The sequence below is a fragment of the Ranitomeya variabilis genome, chromosome 1, assembly GCF_051348905.1.
Source record: "Ranitomeya variabilis isolate aRanVar5 chromosome 1, aRanVar5.hap1, whole genome shotgun sequence".
Classification (NCBI taxonomy): domain Eukaryota; kingdom Metazoa; phylum Chordata; class Amphibia; order Anura; family Dendrobatidae; genus Ranitomeya; species Ranitomeya variabilis.
Window position 1 is genome coordinate 1,061,219,890 of NC_135232.1, and position 18,636 is coordinate 1,061,238,525.

At 43.8% G+C, this 18,636-nt stretch overlaps 1 protein-coding gene across 2 annotated transcripts in view; it reads left to right on the forward strand.

Annotated features, from left to right (window-relative positions):
• Window positions 1–18,636, forward strand: part of BEND4 (BEN domain containing 4) — a 209,763-nt gene that overhangs the window by 75,603 nt on the left and 115,524 nt on the right. For both annotated transcript variants that reach the window (XM_077279839.1, XM_077279838.1), the window contains exon 4: window positions 10,226–10,317. In XM_077279839.1, the coding sequence (XP_077135954.1) occupies window positions 10,226–10,317 (92 nt within the window). The remainder of the gene's footprint in view (window positions 1–10,225; window positions 10,318–18,636) is intronic.

Consider the following 18,636-nt stretch of genomic DNA (forward strand, 5'->3'; position numbering starts at 1 on the left):
TTATGTTCTTATTTTCAGTTTAATTAAGAGATAATGTGATTACAGGGTTTTCCTATTTCATAGTATTCCATTGAAAAAAATGCCATGTAAAGGTATGTACACACAGCATCATTTTCAGGCAAATTCCATCCACAATTTGCATATATTCGACCCCTCTTTTTTCCCTGATCTGGGCGCTGCTAGTAATACCAATTTGGATTGGTCATTGCTTTTTTATTTACTTTCTTCTTGCTCTTTACCATAATTTTCATTTATTTCACACATTGTTAACTACCTCACCTCCCCCTATAAGGTCATTAAAAACTTTGGGGGAATTAAATACTTTTTATTTTTTATCTGATTTCCTCTGTAACTGTGGCTTATATACCGTATTAACCCCAGTTACAGGGGAAATCCAGCCTTCTGGTTGCACTACAGTACTGATCTGGGTCTTATGTGACCCAGCAGCTCCTCCTCTTTCTCTACACCCAGGAGTCCTACATTGGTATCACACAATCATCAGAGTGAGAGATGAGTGAACAGTCCCAAAAACCTTTATTACATGCAAACCGAAAAGTCCATAAAACAATCCACCACACAGAGGATATTTAGTCCATGAACACGGATACAGTCCAGTAACAGGATAAATGCCCCGCGATATAAGAGTCACAATCCTCAGCTTAGAGATCGATATGGTAGTGCTGCACCTGATACTTCTCTGTATAGTGCTCCTCCAGCAGTATTTTCCAGGGTGATAGGGGTTTCTCCAAGTCTCTCTGGGGTGCTGGCCTTAGCATCAGCATAACACATAGGATATATCTTACTGGTCTCCATGTCCTCCTCAGGCCCCCTCCTTATATCTAGAGGTAGTGAGACAGGTTGGACGGTTTTCAATCTCCCAAAACCTGGGAACTGGGCCTGAGAGATCAAGGCACTGCAGGGGGTGATTTGTGGCATTTGGACGACAGGGATCATGAAAGGACAGTTAGGAAAAGTCAGCAGGGGTTCATCAAAGGGCATGGACACATTCAGGTAACTGAGCTAATTCAATTATCGGACCTTTTGTAAGGTAATTACAACTCTAGACAAGACCGGGAATATACTCCTAAAATCAGTAAAAATATGAACATAGATTGATAACCCTGACACCATCACAGCCTCTCCCCCTTTTAATAAGTGAGCACACCATGAGGTTTACACAGACCTCTGGCCACCTCATTTTAGTCCACATTGCACAACTGTTTATAGTTCCTTGTACAGCGGTAGGGTAGGTCGGCCTGAGGATGTCTATGGTTCTTCTTGTCGGGACAGTCCATCAGCATTCTGGTGTTGGCTTTCCCGTTTGTATTGGATGGAGAAGCTTTAAGGTTGTAAGGACAAAGCTCTATTGTCCCCTGATATGCTGTTCAGCTATGTGAGGGGGTTGTGGAAGGTAACAATTGTAAAGTCTCTGCCTTACAAGTAAGGCAATTTTTTTAGTGCCCATTCAATGGCAAGGCACTCCTTGTTAATGGTGGCATAAGCAACTTCCAGATTCAGTAGTTTCTGACTGGCAAAAGCAACAGAATATTCCTCCCCAGCGGCATTCACCTGGCTAAGAACTTCCCCAATCCCGAAGGTGGATGCATCGAGGAACCTGCGCTTATAGTCAGGAGTGACCAAGACAGGAGCAGTGATGAGGGTGGTCTTCAATTCTGAAAAGGCATCCTGGCATACAGTCTTCATCCATGTCACATTCCTAGGCTTGCTCTTGCGGGTCAGGTCAGTTAGGGGATTGGCCAAGATGCGAAATTAGAAACAAATTTTTGATAGTAATCAGCAGCTCCCAAAAACGCAAGTACCTACTTCTTAGTTTGGGGTCTACACCAGTTGCTAATGGCTTCCATTTTGACATGCTCAGGCCCTAGGGTCCCATTCCCTACTCTATACCAGAGATACTACACCTCAGCCATCCCAAAATGGCATTTAAAATGCGAACGGTCAGTTCTGCAGTCAGGGTACAGTGTTGCAGTCAGGTTGTGCTGAAAATGTCAATGTCATCCAAGTAAGCACAGGCAAAGTACTTTATTCTAACTGTCAATCTACCAGTCTGTAAAAAGGGAGCATTTTTCACCCCGAAGGACATTCTGAGGAACTCAAAAAGGCCAAATGCAGTAATGAAGGCCGAGCGCTTCCGAGCATCCTCCGTTATGGGTGTCTGCCAGTACCCCTTGCTCAAGTCTAATGTGGTTACAAATTGGGCGCTAGCAAGCCGATCCAATAGATCAATCCTGGGCATGGGGTAAGTATCACTTTTGGTGGCATCATTTAATCTCCGGTAATCAACGCAGAAACGTGTTGTACCATCCTTCTTGGGGACCAGGACGACAGGAGAGGCTCAGGAGCTGAGATGACTGAATAACCCCCAGTTGTTTCATCTCCTCCAGTTTGTTATTTACAGTATCATTCTTTGAACAGCCTCTGGAACACGGTAGGCAGCCTGCTGAATGGGATGTTGTCCTCAGGTTTCCACATGGTGGCTGGTGAGAGTAGTCCGCCCTGGCTTTGAGAAAGCAGAAGCCCTCTGTCTTAGTAGGGAAAAAATATTTTTCTTTTGTATATCCGATAAATGTGAACCCAGGGGCACTTGTTCCAGGGATGCTCCCGCTTGGGCCACCTGGAGAAGATCGGGAAGATACTCTTCCTCTGAGGTATCACTAGGGGCGTGGCAGACGTCTAGAACAGGCGGAGATCAGTCATGATATTCTTTCAGCATGTTGATGTTTAAGGTCTTCTGTCGTCGACCACTAGGGTCCAGAGCAATGATGTAGTTAGTTAATTTTCCTGACAACCTGATAAGGACCATCTCATGTTGCTTGAAGCTTATTGGCAGGGGAAGCAATAATCATGCTCGCCTGTTGTCCTTCCATAAATTCTTTGGTCCTGGCATTATGGTCATACCAGGTCTTTTGCTTGGACTGGGCCATTCACTGGTGTTCCTTAGCCAAGGTAGCTAGCTGGACGAAATGGTATCGGAAATGTAGAACATAGGGAATATTGGGTGTTCCACTGTCTGAGATACCTCCCTCCCAGTAGTTTGAGGGGAGAGAGCCCTGTAGACTCTTGGAGAACCTCCCTATAGGCGAAGAGGAGAGTGGCAGGTATTTTTCCCAGTGCTTTTCCAAGTCAACAAAAGCCTGCAGCATATTTTTTGGGGTTCCATTAAAGCGTTCATATAGTCCGTTGGTCTGCTGGTAGTATGGAGTGGTGCGAATGGCTCGAATACCACATGTATGCTAGAGGGACTGCAGCAGGTCTGAAATGAAATGAGTCCCTTGATCCAATAATATTTCACTGGGGAACACTACCTAGGTAAAGATGGTAACAAGAGCCTTGACTACCTTTATTGCTGTAATACTGGACAGGGCCATGGCTTCAGAATACCGAGTGGCATAGTCCACCACTGTCAGGATGTATTTTTTCCCTGACTAGCTAAGGTGGGCCAGAGGTCTTATGACGTCCACTTCTACACATTGAAATCGTTCTTCAATTTATGGGCAGGTGTTGCTGCGGTACCTTATGTCGAGCTCCTGGATGCCCCATCTGCTGGCACACATCGCAGGTGCAGCAATAATAGGCTACCGACTGCGAGATGCCAGGCCAGTAAAACTTTGGGTCAGTCTCTTTTCAGTCCTTTTCCTCCCTTGATGCCCAGCCAAGGGCTTGTCATAGGCCAGTTTGAGTAGCTGTGCCCTGTTCTTCTGAGGGACAATGAGTTTCCTGGTCGCTGCATCAGGAATGTTCTTGTCACTGATCTTTGTTACGCGATAATACAAATCCCTTTTCTCGGGTGAAGCTATCCCTATTATCTTCCACATGCCCAGTTTCTGCCTTTAGCCTAAGGGTTGCCTGCCAAGGTAGTGTCACCCTCTGTTTCTCTTTTAAACTCCTCTCTATCCCAAGACTCTCCCAATGTAGTAGCAGGGGATGGATTGCTTACCAACTCTGATGGGGGTCATGGTGGTTATTCCAAGGTGAAGTCCGGATGTCGTGGTGCTTAAATGGCCTGCAGTTGGGTGACAGCTCCCACAAAATGTCACTGTAACTCCCCAATGTCGTTTCCAAGGAGGATATCTGTGAGAAGTCCTCCCATAACTCCAATCCAGCCCTGTTTTTCCCCAAACGCATAGGAACTCACTGTATATTTTTGTGGGTACCCACCACCAAGACAGTGGGAATTCCCTGGTGAATTGCCTCGGGTCAAACCACACGGTGGTCAGTGATAGTCAGGAATGCCCCATGTCTCTAAATCCCAACAATTTGAATCCATCAATTAAGACATCCTGCAGGTGGCATTGCCCTTGCTCTGGGTAGCTTGGGAACAAAGGCCGGAGGCAGTACACTCCAGAAGGGGTATCTATGGTGTAGGGGTCGGTAGTTCCCTCTGGTGGGGGGTTAACTGTTTCTCAGGCAGGATGTAGTGCACAAGATGCACTGGACAAGGTGCTTAGGGCTCCATCCGAGTCCTTGAGGGACTGCAGGATTGCAGGTGAACATGTTGCCTGCACCCATAACATCTCTCTGTGATTCCCCCAGGTCATGGTCAGAACTGCTGGGTCCCAGGATTGTGAGGCGTGGTTCTCATCGGCCTATGGCTAGGTGGAGGGGCAGATATCACCGGTGGGGGCCGGGGCGCAGGAGTAGGCTGTGGTTTATTGTTAAGAAGCTTCCTCCATTGCGGTTGGATAAATAGGGCTTCAACGGCCAGGACTACAGCTGTATCCAAGGTGCACAGCGTTCGCTCCCGGACCCATTGCCATAATCTGAGGGGCACTTGGCAAGAAATTGTTCTATAAGGAACGCCTGTATAACATTTCCACAGTGAAGATGTTTTTCGCTTACAGCCATCTCCGACATGCTTGGGACATCCTAATCAATCCCTCCGTGGTACATGGGAAGTCTTGCAACTGGGCCCTGTATGAGTCTGGGGTGATGGCATGGTAATTCAGGATAGTCCATTTTACAATATTATAATCCCAGTTTCGCGGTGAGTCAGTGGTTCAGTAAGCCTTCGCCACGCTTCTGTTCAGGCGTCCCACTAATAAACGCATCCAGCCAGAGAGGGGCACCTCCCATCATGGCATACATCTGCTCAAAGTCCTTGAACAGCCTCTCAACATCTCCAGAAACCTCATCAAATGGTGTGAAGTCCATCCGGGTGATCTGTACAGGCTCCCGAATCTTTGGGTTTATACTCCAATTCACATTACTCCCTCTTTCGGGCTTTATTGCTTCTTGTCTCTGCTGTGCTTGACCAGCAGCCTCCTCCTTATACTCCTGAGAGACGCCTGAACCCAGAGCCGCCATCTCTTCTTCGTACCACACCAACCACTTCGTTGGACACCTGGGAGGAGGTGCTCTGGCTAGCACACACCAGGAGATCAATTAAGGACTCGTTAGTCAGTCCCTGGTAGTTCAGGCCCAGATCTGTGGCTCTCTCCTGTATACTGGATATGGTCCAGTTTCTGTATTGATAATTACGACTCTAGACAAGATGGGGAATACGCAAAATGATACAGAGCAACAGAACAATACTCCTAAAATCAGTAAAAATATGAACATAGACAGAACGATACCCCACACACCATATCACACCCAGCAATCACATGATCATTGGGTCTGGAGGAGTAATCCCTGTCAGCACTTCCTAATACTGAATACTCAGCACTTGTTCAGGACTGTGTATAGGAAAGTAGAGACATAACTGACCGTCCCTGCTTTCTCTATGGCAATATCTGACGTCCGGGTCCCGGCCCCGGCTCCTGCAGGTGCTTGATGTCATGCAGTGCACTTGCTCTACATTGCAGTGATATTTTAGAATATCACTACAGAAGCACACTGCCTCCTGGATGTTTATCATCTGTGGGTGGTCCAGAATCAGTTAAAGACAAAATAAAATTTATTTTGCTTAAAATTCCATGTTGCATTTTGATAAATTTGGCTTAAAAATGTCAGCGACTGTCACAAGAAAAAAAAAGTGATTTAAAAGAAAAATCGCACATGATGAATCGCGGCACATGCTAATCTCACGGTGTAGAAGAACTCAGTCTATCAGCAATCGGGGTTACCTGCAGTGCTCTGTAACGTCACAGATGATTATGTATTATGGTGTCGTGAAGTTTTAAGATCTGTGGCTTTACATGGGACTGCAAGAAAACCTACTCTATTCCAAGGCACAGAATAAACAGTTGACTTGCTCCGTTCTGCCATTTTTGCGTTTGTCTTTTCATCTTATCTCATCCCATCTTCGGTGCTTGCCAGAGAGCAGGTGACCAGAGAGGTTGGGTTAGTGAAGGCAGCAGAGGAAAGTCCTTCCCCTTGTGGCTCAGATTTTACTGGGGATCTGCTGCCTAATTTAACCCATTATCTACCAATGTCCTTTTTTGGGGAAGCCTAATCTTTAGCTTCTAGCAACTAAGATTTTATAATTTTTATAATTAGGTCCAATTTTTTGTGTAGTGTTTGTAAAATGAATGTTTTCAAAATAGGAAATCATGTCATTGTCATTTTTAATTGAATATTGGGACACCCTTTTCTGAAAAATCCGTACTTGTAAAAATTTTAATTTGGCAAGTAATGGGTTAAGAACCATCCTGCGCCTGAGTGTAGAAGTCTCGTATAGTAATACGTATGAGTCTTTATTTAATTCAACCTCTGGCCTTAATCCTGTTTTTTATTTTATTTTTTTTTGCTATAATTTTTTTCATAGATTGAAGGGAAAGAGCCTAATAATTCCACCATTCTTTCTGGTATTTTTATGGCGTTCATCATACAACAAAAAGAACATTAAAATTTTACTAGCATCATTACTGTGTTGACAAATATATATTTTGGGGTGTCTGTGAAACCCTGATCTCAGAATAAAAAGCAGCCTCCTTTTTGTTACTAGGTATCTTCAAATTATTATTTCTTATAACCTTTTAACTGTGAAGCTAAATATCCAAAACACTGGATAGCAGAACAGCATACTGGAAATCTGAATAATTTATTATTTTAATGACTTCAGTAAAACATTTGTTGGTTTACTCTCTCTCTCTTTCTCTCTCTGTCTCCCTCTCTCTCTCTTTCTCTCCCTCTCTCTGTCTCCCTCTCTCTCTCTGTCTCCCTCTCTCTCTGTCGCTCTCCCTCTCTCTGTCTCTCTCTCTGTCTCTCTCCCTCTCTCTGTCTCCCTCTCTCTCTGTCTCCCTCTCTCTCTCTCTGTCTCCCTCTCTCTTTCTCCCTCTCTCTCTCTCTCTCTCACTCTCTGCCTCTCTCTCCCTCTCTCTCTCTCTATATATACATATTTACTGGATATGTAATACTTGGACTTGATAGCAGATGATCAAAAAATAAACTATTTTCTGATTTCTGTTGGAAGAACCCCTTTACATAAATTTTGAGCAGAAGCCATCAAATTTTACAAAGATCTTTTTTTTGTAATTCGCAGCGTGCGTAATCATCAAAATGGTGACCAGCTGCGGCCACCATTTTTCTGAGCTAAAGAAGGCCAGACAAAAGGTTAAAATAGAAATACTCGCCAATCACCTGTCCTGCTGTTCCCACAGCCCACCATCCAGTCCTTTTCATATATTATTTTCTCCTACCGCAGTAATGCGCATTCTCTTTAGCTTCTTCAGGCTGGAACTTCTGGCACAACTAGGCCTCCGATGTCTCTGTGCGCTGTGTAAACAGTGACATCAGAGGTCTTAACATGCCATAAATCCTGGCCTGGACAATAGAGGCTATAAAGGATGTCCCCAACTGGGAAAGGGGAGAAGAAAAAGGACTAAGGTGAGTGGCAAGGTGAGTATTAAAGGGGTTGTCCCAATTGCTATATTCCACTTTGTAAAATAAAAACTGCCTGCACTCATCTCCTGTGCCAGCTTTGTTCCAGCGATGTTGATGCCAGGGCTCCCGGGACTCACATGATGTTGTTATGCCACTTGAGTAGTGATGAGCGAGTGTACCCGTTGCTCGGGTTTTCCAGAGCACACTCTGGTGTCCTCCGAGTATTTTTTAGTGCTCGGAGATTTAGTTTTCATCTCAGCAGCTGAATGATTTACAGCTACTAGCCAGGCTGAGTACATGTGGGGGTTGCCTGGTTGCTAGGGAATCCCCACATGTAATCAAGCAGGCTAGTAGCTGTAAATCATTCAGCTGCCGGGATGAAAACTAAATCTCCGAGCAGTCATAAATACTCGGAGGACACCCGAGCGTGCTCGGGAAAACCTGAGCAACGAGTACACTTGCTGATCACTATACTTGAGTCCTGCGGCCAATAGCAGCTACTTTACTATCACTTATTTCAGACAAAATTGACACTCAGAAGAAGTGAGAGCTGCTGCTTTCAGACCCCCTCTGAATGTAAGGTACGTCCAAAGGATGTGAGAGTGTAGTAGCAGCTAATTTGGTGCAGGGCTCAAGTGGCTTACCAACATCATGCGAGTCCCAGAAGACCCTGCGTCAGCACCAGAGGTGAGTACAGGCTGCTTTTTTATACAGGGAAAAATAATGGTTTGAGGAAGGGTTTCCTGAGTTGGCACATACATGGGTTATTTCTAATGTGAGAACCCTTTTAAGGGATGTCTATTTTATACCCCAAACCAACAGCATGTACGTAAATGCGCTTTAATCCTGATTAAATTCTTAACTTGCATGTAGAAATCTGTTTTTCAATTTTAGAGAAATCCTTCGTTGACATTGTATGCTAATGAGTTGCACGTGCAGCTGGATCGGACATTTCACTTTCAGCTTTCTTGCCTCTCTCCCTGTTCCCTGCCTGCATCATGTCTCGGACTATGTCATGAAAATAGAAAGTGGGGCTCCCAAGTATGTTACCACAAAGTGGGAGTAAAAGGACAGATAGAGGTGTTCGCTCACCTGGGTGAATTGTGACCTGGCACAACTTCGTTGATCGTAGGGAAATGGATGAGCTCCTTCTCCATCCTCTGATCCACACCGGGTGGGAAGAGAAACAGGATCGGTAATCCCAAACGAAGAAGATACAGGCTGGATGTGCGCAAAAAGATTCTTTATTCACACAACGTGTTTCAGAAGAAGGAATCTACCTGATTTCGAAACGCGTTGTATGAATAAAGGATCTTTTAACTCACATCCATCCCTTGACTTCTTGGTAGTGTCTACCGCTCCTGTTTCTCCTTCAGTCTCTTCTCCTGTCTCTGGCTCACATCTCTGGCTGGGACTTTAGGTCACTAAAACAGGAGTGACCTGTCAATCAGCGACAGGAGGTGGCGGGGAGTAACGAGAGAGGCAAAACTGATTTAGACAAGGGTAAGGTTTTAATCAACATTAAAGTGCCGTTACATACCTACCGCTAGTTTGGGGTATAACATCTTGATGACGGGTTCCCTTTGAGGTATATCTTGGTGTAATGCCAAGAACAATGGGGGTCATTTGTGACCAGAAAAAGACTAAAATTGAAAAATGAATAGATAACCAGTTTACACAACCGGTGATCATATTATATTGGGTACATTATGTCCCCCTGTAGCTCGGTCACGGCTGTGACTCTTACAAAGACTGATATAAAATGTGGGTCATTTATAGCGATGTCCAAATATCTGAATGATGTCAATATCAACAGCATGAGCTGGAATTGCAGTCATGGGGAACATGTTTCATTAACTTGTGACTGATCTACGGTAATTGGAAACCCATTGTTTTATTGTAATGCGTAGGAATGCATAAAGCTTATATTGTTCCAATATTCATGGAAGATATGAGAATATCATTGAAAGAAAGTTTAGTACTTTTTTGACTTTCACCAAACTGCGTTTTATGAAATATTGACATTGTCTGCAAATCTCATGGTGGCCTTAGAAGAAACCGCCACTTGTCGTGAAACCATGGAAATATGTCACTAAGGTCAGATTTAAGAGTGACTTTAACTTCATGCTCAGTCTCAAAACATTAACCATCTGGAATGAATCTAATTAAGGTTATAATGACCTCATTTGCATTTCATTAGTAAATGAGAATAAAATTGAAATGCAGACTTTTACCGGGAATTACATTTGTTTAAGATTATTACCTCCTTTACTTTAAGGGATACAGAAAAGTTTCATTACCTACACCTGTAGCCTTCAGAAGATTGCCAGTCACAACAATGTTCTTGAAGAAAAGTGATATTTTTGTTTCACACTTTCATGCTTTTTATTATTTGTTGGTTTAGATGGCAGCTGCTGACTTTTCTTTGTCTTTTATACAGTGCCGTGCCAGACAGTATTAGACTATTTGAAGACTGTTCTTCAACATCACAATCAGTTGATTATGCCGCAACCTATAGATCAACCTTCTGAGGTAATGTACTGACAAATCTACTATCTAGGATACAATTAAAATGTGAGAATTCAGTTTTTGCTTTTGTTAGCAGCATTTTTATTGCACAAACTGTCTGTTTTTACATATGCAAATTGCCTCTTCAGAGAAAAAGCGGACTTAAACTCTACAGCGCCACCTGTTGGAAGTAGCGATCCTACAAGTCACAATCAACCCTTTAACGAGTCGTGCAATATGACTTAGGATAAAAGCCAAATCAGTATCTCTATGTTTTTACATAGGATTCTTCACCACTAATTGGCAGGTTTTTTGGGGTATAATGTACAGAATGCTAACTCAGTGGTGGAGATGTGGTTGGACTAGCGGGCACGAGGCAGCTAGTCCTATAGTGATAAGCTCCTGCTGAGAAAACACCTATTTTATTGAAATTAGAACAGCCCAGTAAGTGACACTTCACTGGAATTAGACTCTCTTCTTCTATATCATGTTGCTCTCAGATTACATAGCAAAGACCTGCTGACAGTTTCCTATTCGTACTTATCGGCTGTTACATTTATTTAAACTGACCATACCTGTTCGAGGATACCAGGCAAGGGACAAAAGATATTTCTGGGACTGTCCTTTGAAAGAAAGATTGTGTATGGATGAAATATCATGAGTAGAACTACAGATCTGTTCTGTTGGGCAAAAATGTCAACCAGGATGTCGATTATATCATGGGTGAAATAAAACTATTGTTCACTGTTAAAGATTACCTTTCCGTAAGACTCAAATTGTCTATTTTTGTCTTATTTTCATGTATTATATTGATATTGGGCATGGGAAGTCTTCTGCTAGCTTGCTCCTGACGACAAAATGGCTTACATGTAATAACGAATTGATCTAGTATGTTTGTTACCATCTGATCCGATATTATCCAGGACAAGGATGGGGTGGATCATGACACTGCTTCATATCAGTGATGATCCAGGGGAAGTAATTTAACTATTAATGGGAACCTTTCAGAATCTTTTACACCTTTAGGCCGGTTTCACACGTCAGTGGCTCCGGTACGTGTGGTGACAGTTTCCTCACGTACCGGAGATACTGACTCACGTAGTAGACACATTAACATAAATGTGTCTCTGCAGATGTCAGCGTGTTTTTACGGACCGTGTGTCCGTGTGCAAAACACGGAGGCATGTCAGTGTTCATGGGAGCGCACGGATCACACGGACCCATACAAGTCAGTGGGTGCATGTAAACACGTACCGCACACGGATGCCATCCATGTGCGTTTTTAAAAGTCATAGGGTTAAAATTGAAACAAACTGTTTCAAAACACTGACACGGACAGCACACAGACAATAAACACAGACACACGGATAGCACACGGAGGGCCTACGTGCACACACGGACACCGATAGCTCCAGGACCGTTTCTTCCGGGACCGTTTCTTCCGGTACCGGAAATATCTGGACGTGTGAGACTGGCCTAACACACACACACACACACCAAACCATTAATATGTTTGCGCAGCCCTTTAATAGATAATCTACTTGATTCTTTTATGACCGCACAGTGAGGCGTGACGATGTTCTTACAGATCCTTAGCCTCCTCTGTATTCCTGACCACCAACACCCTCCATGGTCCAATCACTATGAATTTTGGTGCATGTATGTAAATGTAGTGCACCTCCCAGGTGCTGCAGTGCATAGAGGTCTTTTAGAGCAGCATTGTCATCAGGTGTAGAATAATAGGTTTGCATCCAACTTGAAAGGACAGGAGTGACTATCGTTGTGAGGAGGAGAACCTTGGTAATTGGCTGTTTTTAACCAAACGGCATTGTTGTTGGAGTTCTCTGCTCTACTGCACTGCCGACAGTCGCTCAGTGACAGGGATTTCCTCACAATGCTTCTCCCGAATGTGCTTTTGGGGTTAATGCTGGTACATCATATCGCCTTTCATGGTAATGGTTGACTGGAATTTTGGTTTTCGTAGCAGATATAATATTCACTTTAATTTCTATTTTTTTCTAGCATAACAGAACTATTATACTGTCTTAGGGGAGCCCAAAAGTTAAAGGGATTGTCCATGATTTCAGTTAATTGGGAAAAAGTTGATAAAAAATAAAAACAATACTCACCTGCCTGTGTTATTGGAGACATTAACAACTTTAGTTCTCAGTTATGACCTCATTAGCCAACAATTATTTTTTGCCTTTGGCCGGGGGGTTAATCCTAAAAGTGTCTTTGTACCAAGTCTTATGCGAAATCACTGAAGATTAGACATCCTCATCCTTACGCTCTAACATTCACCTACCTTGTAATTACTGACTACATTTCTCCTTCTTTATCCTCATTTTAGATTGCATTTAAATTATGATAATGACATTGTTTGTTCACAGCCGTGATGTGCTCTCATAAGAGCGCGTTGTCTCCAAAATTCCCTCAAGTCTACGAGAGTTTTAGAAGGTAGAGGACACCGTAGCCTCCTGCAAAGTTTCCAACTCTCACATCACTTTGATGGAAGGTGTCTTGATATGTTAATTGAAGATTACATTTGATCTCTTTCATAGCTTTTATGGCTACCCACACTTTTTCTAAGTCCCATAGGACCTCAGATGCATGATGATGAGGAGAGTCAAGATTCATCTTAAGTAACTGTTAATACTTCCTTTCTTTAGAAACCAGATTTGAATGTGTGCACGATATTAACCATAATTATCCTACAGTGAAAATAGCACTGTACTTTATTTCTGTGTTAACCTCTTGACGACTTTCCGTTTTTGTTTTTTGTTCCCCTTCTTCCCAGAGCCATATTTTTATTTTTCCCTCAAAATGGCCATGTGTGGACTTGTATGTGCTTTTGAACAACACCATTGATTTTACCATATAGTGTATGGGAAAAAAATTCCAAGTGCGGTGAAATTGCAAAAAAAAAGTGCAATTTCACAATTTTTATTTTTTTTACCATGTTAACTAAATGCTAAAACTGACCGCCATCATGATTCTCCAGGTCATTATGAGTTTGCAGATACAAATGATGGGCATGTCTTATATGACGCGCATCTGGCTTGCGCAAGTTAAATGCCGCTGTCAGAGATTGACAGCGGCATTTAACATGTTGACAGTCGCGGGTGGATCGCAATTCCACCCGCAGCTGTTAGAGGCACATAACAGCTGATCAAATCAGCTGTCATGTACTGGGAAAGATGCGGGCTCAGCACCGGAGCCCGCCTGAAAGGTAGGGACATGACCGATGACATATCTATACGTCATAGGTCGTTAAGGAGTTGAAGGGTACCTGTTAGCGACAAAAATGCTATTTGCCTTCAGATATAGTGGTAGTATGCAGGTACATAGTCTTTTAATCCCTCCTGGCTGGCATACTGAAAGTGCGAATATAGAGAGAAAATGAAGTTGTATCCTCCCTGCAGCTGCTTGATTCAGTCATTGGGGCGGTGCAGAGGGTGGCTACAGTCATTGCTCACTACACAGTGAGTGCGCAGTAATGACCTCTCAGTACATTGATTGACAGCCTGCTCTTCAGCACGTGCGTGTGTGCAGAGCAGGCTGTCACTCAATTTGCCAGGCATGTTAAGTCTAAGGCGCTCATACTCATTAGACTAATATTGGCCCAACTCGCCGATATCGACTGGTTCAGCCAACAGTCTCTAATGTGTATGGGAGCTCCAGACAATTGAGTGCCAGGGGAGATATTGATCGCCATGTCAAATTTCAGAATTCTGATCACTTTGTTCTCCAGAGATAAGCCAGCAGAGATTTCTGGCAATGACTTTCTTATAGAGAGATCATGAGACCTCTGCCAAGCATGCACTCCTGTGCATGAAACAGCCAGCCAAGATGGCTGCTCACCGAATGATCAGATGAACCATTATTCAGTTGACAGCCATGCGTATGGAAGGCTTTAGCTGTGTTTATGTGTGTACAATGCGATAATGGGGATAAATCACTACCTGACTCTACCGGCTATGACTTATCTCGCACAGGTACAAAGGATTGGACTTTGAAGTCCACCATATCTAATCCTTCTTACCACTGGCATCAGAGTACGGAGACCCCATGGTTGTCCGGTATCGCAACAATCGTCATGATTTCCATTTTGTAAAATAAAACATGAGAGGCATATCAACTCTTCTTAAGAAAACCTATGGTTATCCAAAAAGGTGTTGTCTCATCTTAGTAAATTCTTAAAAATGCAAAATGTTTGTAAAAACAATCAACTTTGCGCGTTGTTTTTATTAAAACCTTTCTATTCTCATGAGCAGACAGATTTAATTCCATAGTTTACAGTTCGTTACCTAAGTTAAGATGGCTGGCTTCTTAGGCAAGGAGCGCATGCTTACAAGCTGTTGGCTATACAACATGTAGCACTTCTGTGAAGCTGGCCAGATCGCTAGACCCAGCCAACTTCACTGCCCATGGACTTCTACAATGCTGTAGAAGCAAACCTGTCTTTGCTTGCGGCATGGGAGAGCGCACAGTTTGGGCTGGAAGCTGTTGTGAATTCTGCTTTTGGGCTCCCTCCGGTGGTTGTAGGTGGTAATGCAGTTGCCCCTGAGTTGCAATCCTGGTCAGGTGTATCTGCTGATTGCAGTTCTGACTGGGGTATTTAGGCGTGCAGGATTCATTAGTCCTTGCCAGTTTTCAATTGTTGTTGGGAGGTGTTGGACCTCTGCTTGGTTCCTCCTGCCTTTCTGCCAAATCAGCAAAGATAAGTGTCTGTTTTTTTTTTCCTGTGGCACACATGCTATGTGCTTCATAATTCAGTGCTATTCTTTGTGCTTTCTTGTCCAGCTTAGATTGTGTCAGTATTTTCTCAGTCTTGTTGGATTCTCTGGAGTGGCAGATATACATTCCATGTCTTTAGTTAGATTGTGGAACTTTTTGTATTATCTGCTGTGGATATTTTTGGAAGGGCTTTAATACTGACCGCCTAGTAATCTGTCCGATCCTTTCCTATTTAGCTAGAGTGGCCTCTTTTGCTAAATCCTGTTTTCTACCTGCGTGTGTCTATTCTTCTCCTACTCACAGTCATTATTCGTGGGGGGGCTGCCTATCCTTTGGGGGTCTGGTCTGAGGCAAGGTAGCATTCCTATTTCCATCTATAGGGGTATTTAGTCCTCCGGCTGTGTCGAGGTGTCTAGGGTATGTTAGGCACACCCCACGGCTACTTCTAGTTGCGGTGTTAGTTCAGGATTTGCGGTCAGTACAGGTTCCACCGACTCCAGAGAAAGTTTCATGCGGCTCCAAGGTCACCAAATCATAACAGTACAACTGGCCAATAATGAGTTAAATGCATCTCAGAAGAAGGGAAGAAAGGTGTTGAGCCATTTTTTTTTCTGTAGTCTGTTTTGTCTTTTCTTCCCTCTTTATTTATGGGTGGCTGAGGAGTCTTGTGCCAGCATGGATGTTCAGGAATTAGCTTCTCGTGTAGACCAGCTTGCTGCTAGGGTACAGGATATTTCTGATTATATTGTGCAGACTCCTGCTTTAGAGCCGAAGATTCCTACTCCTGATTTGTTTTTTGGTGATAGGTCCAAATTTCTGGGTTTTAAAAACAATTGTAAACAGTTTTTTGCTCTGAAACCGCGATCCTCCGGTGATTCCATTCAGCAGGTTAAAATTGTCATCTCCCTGCTGCGTGGCGATCCACAGGATTGGACATTTTCCCTGGAATCTGGGAATCCGGCCTTGCTTAATGTAGATTCATTTTTTCAGGCTTTAGGATTATTATATGATGAACCGAATTCTGTGGATCAAGCGGAGAAAACCTTGTTGGCCCTGTCTCAGGGTCAAGAGGCGGCAGAATTGTATTGTCAGAAATTTAGAAAATGGTCTGTGTTGACTAAATGGAATGATGATGCTTTGGCGGCAATTTTCAGAAAGGGGCTTTCTGAATCCGTTAAAGATGTTATGGTGGGGTTTCCCACGCCTTCCAGTCTGAGTGATTCTATGTCTCTGGCCATTCAGATTGATCGGCGTTTGCGGGAGCGTCAAACTGTGCGCGCTGTGGTGTCGTCCTTAGAGCAAAGTCCTGAGCCAATGCAGTGTGATAGGATTTTGTCTAGAACGGAACGACAAGGATTCAGACGTCAGAATAGGTTGTGTTATTATTGTGGCGATGCTTCTCATGTCATTTCAGTCTGCCCTAAGCGGACAAAAAGGATCGCTAGTTCATTTACTATCAGTACTGTACAACCTAAATTTCTGTTATCGGTGTCCTTGATCTGCTCATTGTCATCATTTTCTGTCATGGCGTTTGTGGATTCAGGCGCCGCCTTGAACTTAATGGATTTTGAGTTTGCCAGGCGTTGTGGTTTTCCCTTGCAGCCTTTGCAGAACCCTATTCCTTTAAGGGGGATTGATGCTACACCTTTGGCTAAAAATAAGCCCCAGTTTTGGACACAGGTGACCATGCACATGGCGCCAGCCCATCAGGAAGATTGTCGATTTCTGGTGTTGCATAATTTGCATGATGTTATCGTGCTGGGTTTCCCGTGGTTGCAGGTACATAATCCTGTGTTGGATTGGAAATCTATGTCTGTGACTAGTTGGGGTTGTCAGGGGGTTCATAATGATGTTCCTTTGATGTCAATCTCCTCTTCTTCCTCTTCTTAAATTCCAGAGTTTTTGTCTGATTTTCAGGATGTATTCGATGAGCCCAAGTCCAGTTCCCTTCCACCGCATAGGGACTGTGATTGTGCTATTGACTTGATTCCAGGCAGTAAGTTTCCTAAGGGCCGACTTTTCAACCTGTCTGTGCCTGAACATACCGCCATGCGGAGTTATGTTAAGGAGTCTTTGGAGAAAGGGCATATTCAGCCATCTTCTTCACCGTTGGGAGCAGGGTTTTTTTTTGTTGCTAAGAAGGATGGCTCCTTGAGACCTTGTATTGATTATCGCCTCTTGAATAAGATCACTGTCAAGTTTCAATACCCTTTACCTTTGCTTTCCGATTTGTTTGCTAGGATTAAGGGGGCTAGTTGGTTTACGAAGATAGACCTTCGGGGGGCATATAATCTTGTTCGTATTAAGCAGGGTGATGAATGGAAAACTGCGTTTAATACGCCCGAAGGTCATTTTGAATACCTTGTGATGCCATTCGGGCTCACTAACGCTCCATCTGTTTTTCAATCCTTCATGCATGATATCTTCCGGACTTATATTGATAAATTCTTGATTGTATATTTGGACGATATTTTGATTTTTTCTGATGATTGGAAGTCTCATATGGAACAGGTCAGGATGGTATTTCAGATCCTTCGTGACAATACCTTGTTTGTGAAGGGGTCTAAGTGTCTCTTTGGGGTGCAGAAGGTTTCTTGTTTGGGCTTTATTTTTCCTCCCTCATCTATGGAGATGGATCCGGTTAAGGTTCAGGCCATTCATGATTGGATTCAACCCACATCCGTGAAGAGCCTTCAGAAATTTTTGGGTTTTGCAAATTTTTATCGCCGTTTCATTGCTAACTTCTCCAGCGTGATTATACGCTTGACTGATTTGACGAAAAAAGGCGCTGATGTGGCGAATTGGTCATCTGCGGCTGTCTCTGCCTTTCAGGAGCTTAAACGCTGATTTACTTCTGCTCCGGTGTTGCGCCAACCAGATGTTTCTCTTCCATTTCAGGTTGAGATTGATGCTTCTGAGATTGGGGCAGGGGCCGTTTTGTCTCAGAGGGATTCTGTTGGTTCTTTGATGAAACCGTGTGCCTTCTTCTCCCGCAAGTTTTCGCCTGCTGAACGCAATTATGATGTCGGCAATAGGGAGTTGTTGGCTATGAAGTGGGCGTTTGAGGAGTGGCGACATTGGCTTGAGGGAGCTAAGCACCGTATTGTGGTCCTGACCGATCATAAGAATTTGATTTACCTCGAGTCTGCCAAACGGCTGAGTCCTAGACAGGCTCGATGGTCCTTGTTTTTTTCCCGTTTTGATTTCGTGGTTTCGTATCTTCTGGGTTCTAAGAATATTAAGGCTGATGCCCTTTCTAGGAGATTTTTGCCTGATTCTCCTGAGGTCCTTGAACCGGTTGGCATTCTGAAAGAAGGGGTGGTCCTTTCTGCCATTTCCCCTGATTTACAGCGGGTTCTTCAGGAATTTCAGGCTGATAGACCTGACCGCTGTCCTGTGGGGAAATTGTTTGTTCCTGACAGATGGACTAGTAGAGTGATTTCTGAGGTTCACTGTTCTGTGTTGGCTGGTCATCCTGGTATTTTTGGTACCAGAGATTTGGTTGGTAGGTCCTTCTGGTGGCCTTCGTTGTCACGTGATGTGCGTTCTTTTGTGCAGTCCTGTGGGACTTGTGCGCGGGCCAAGCCTTGTTGTTCCCGTGCTAGT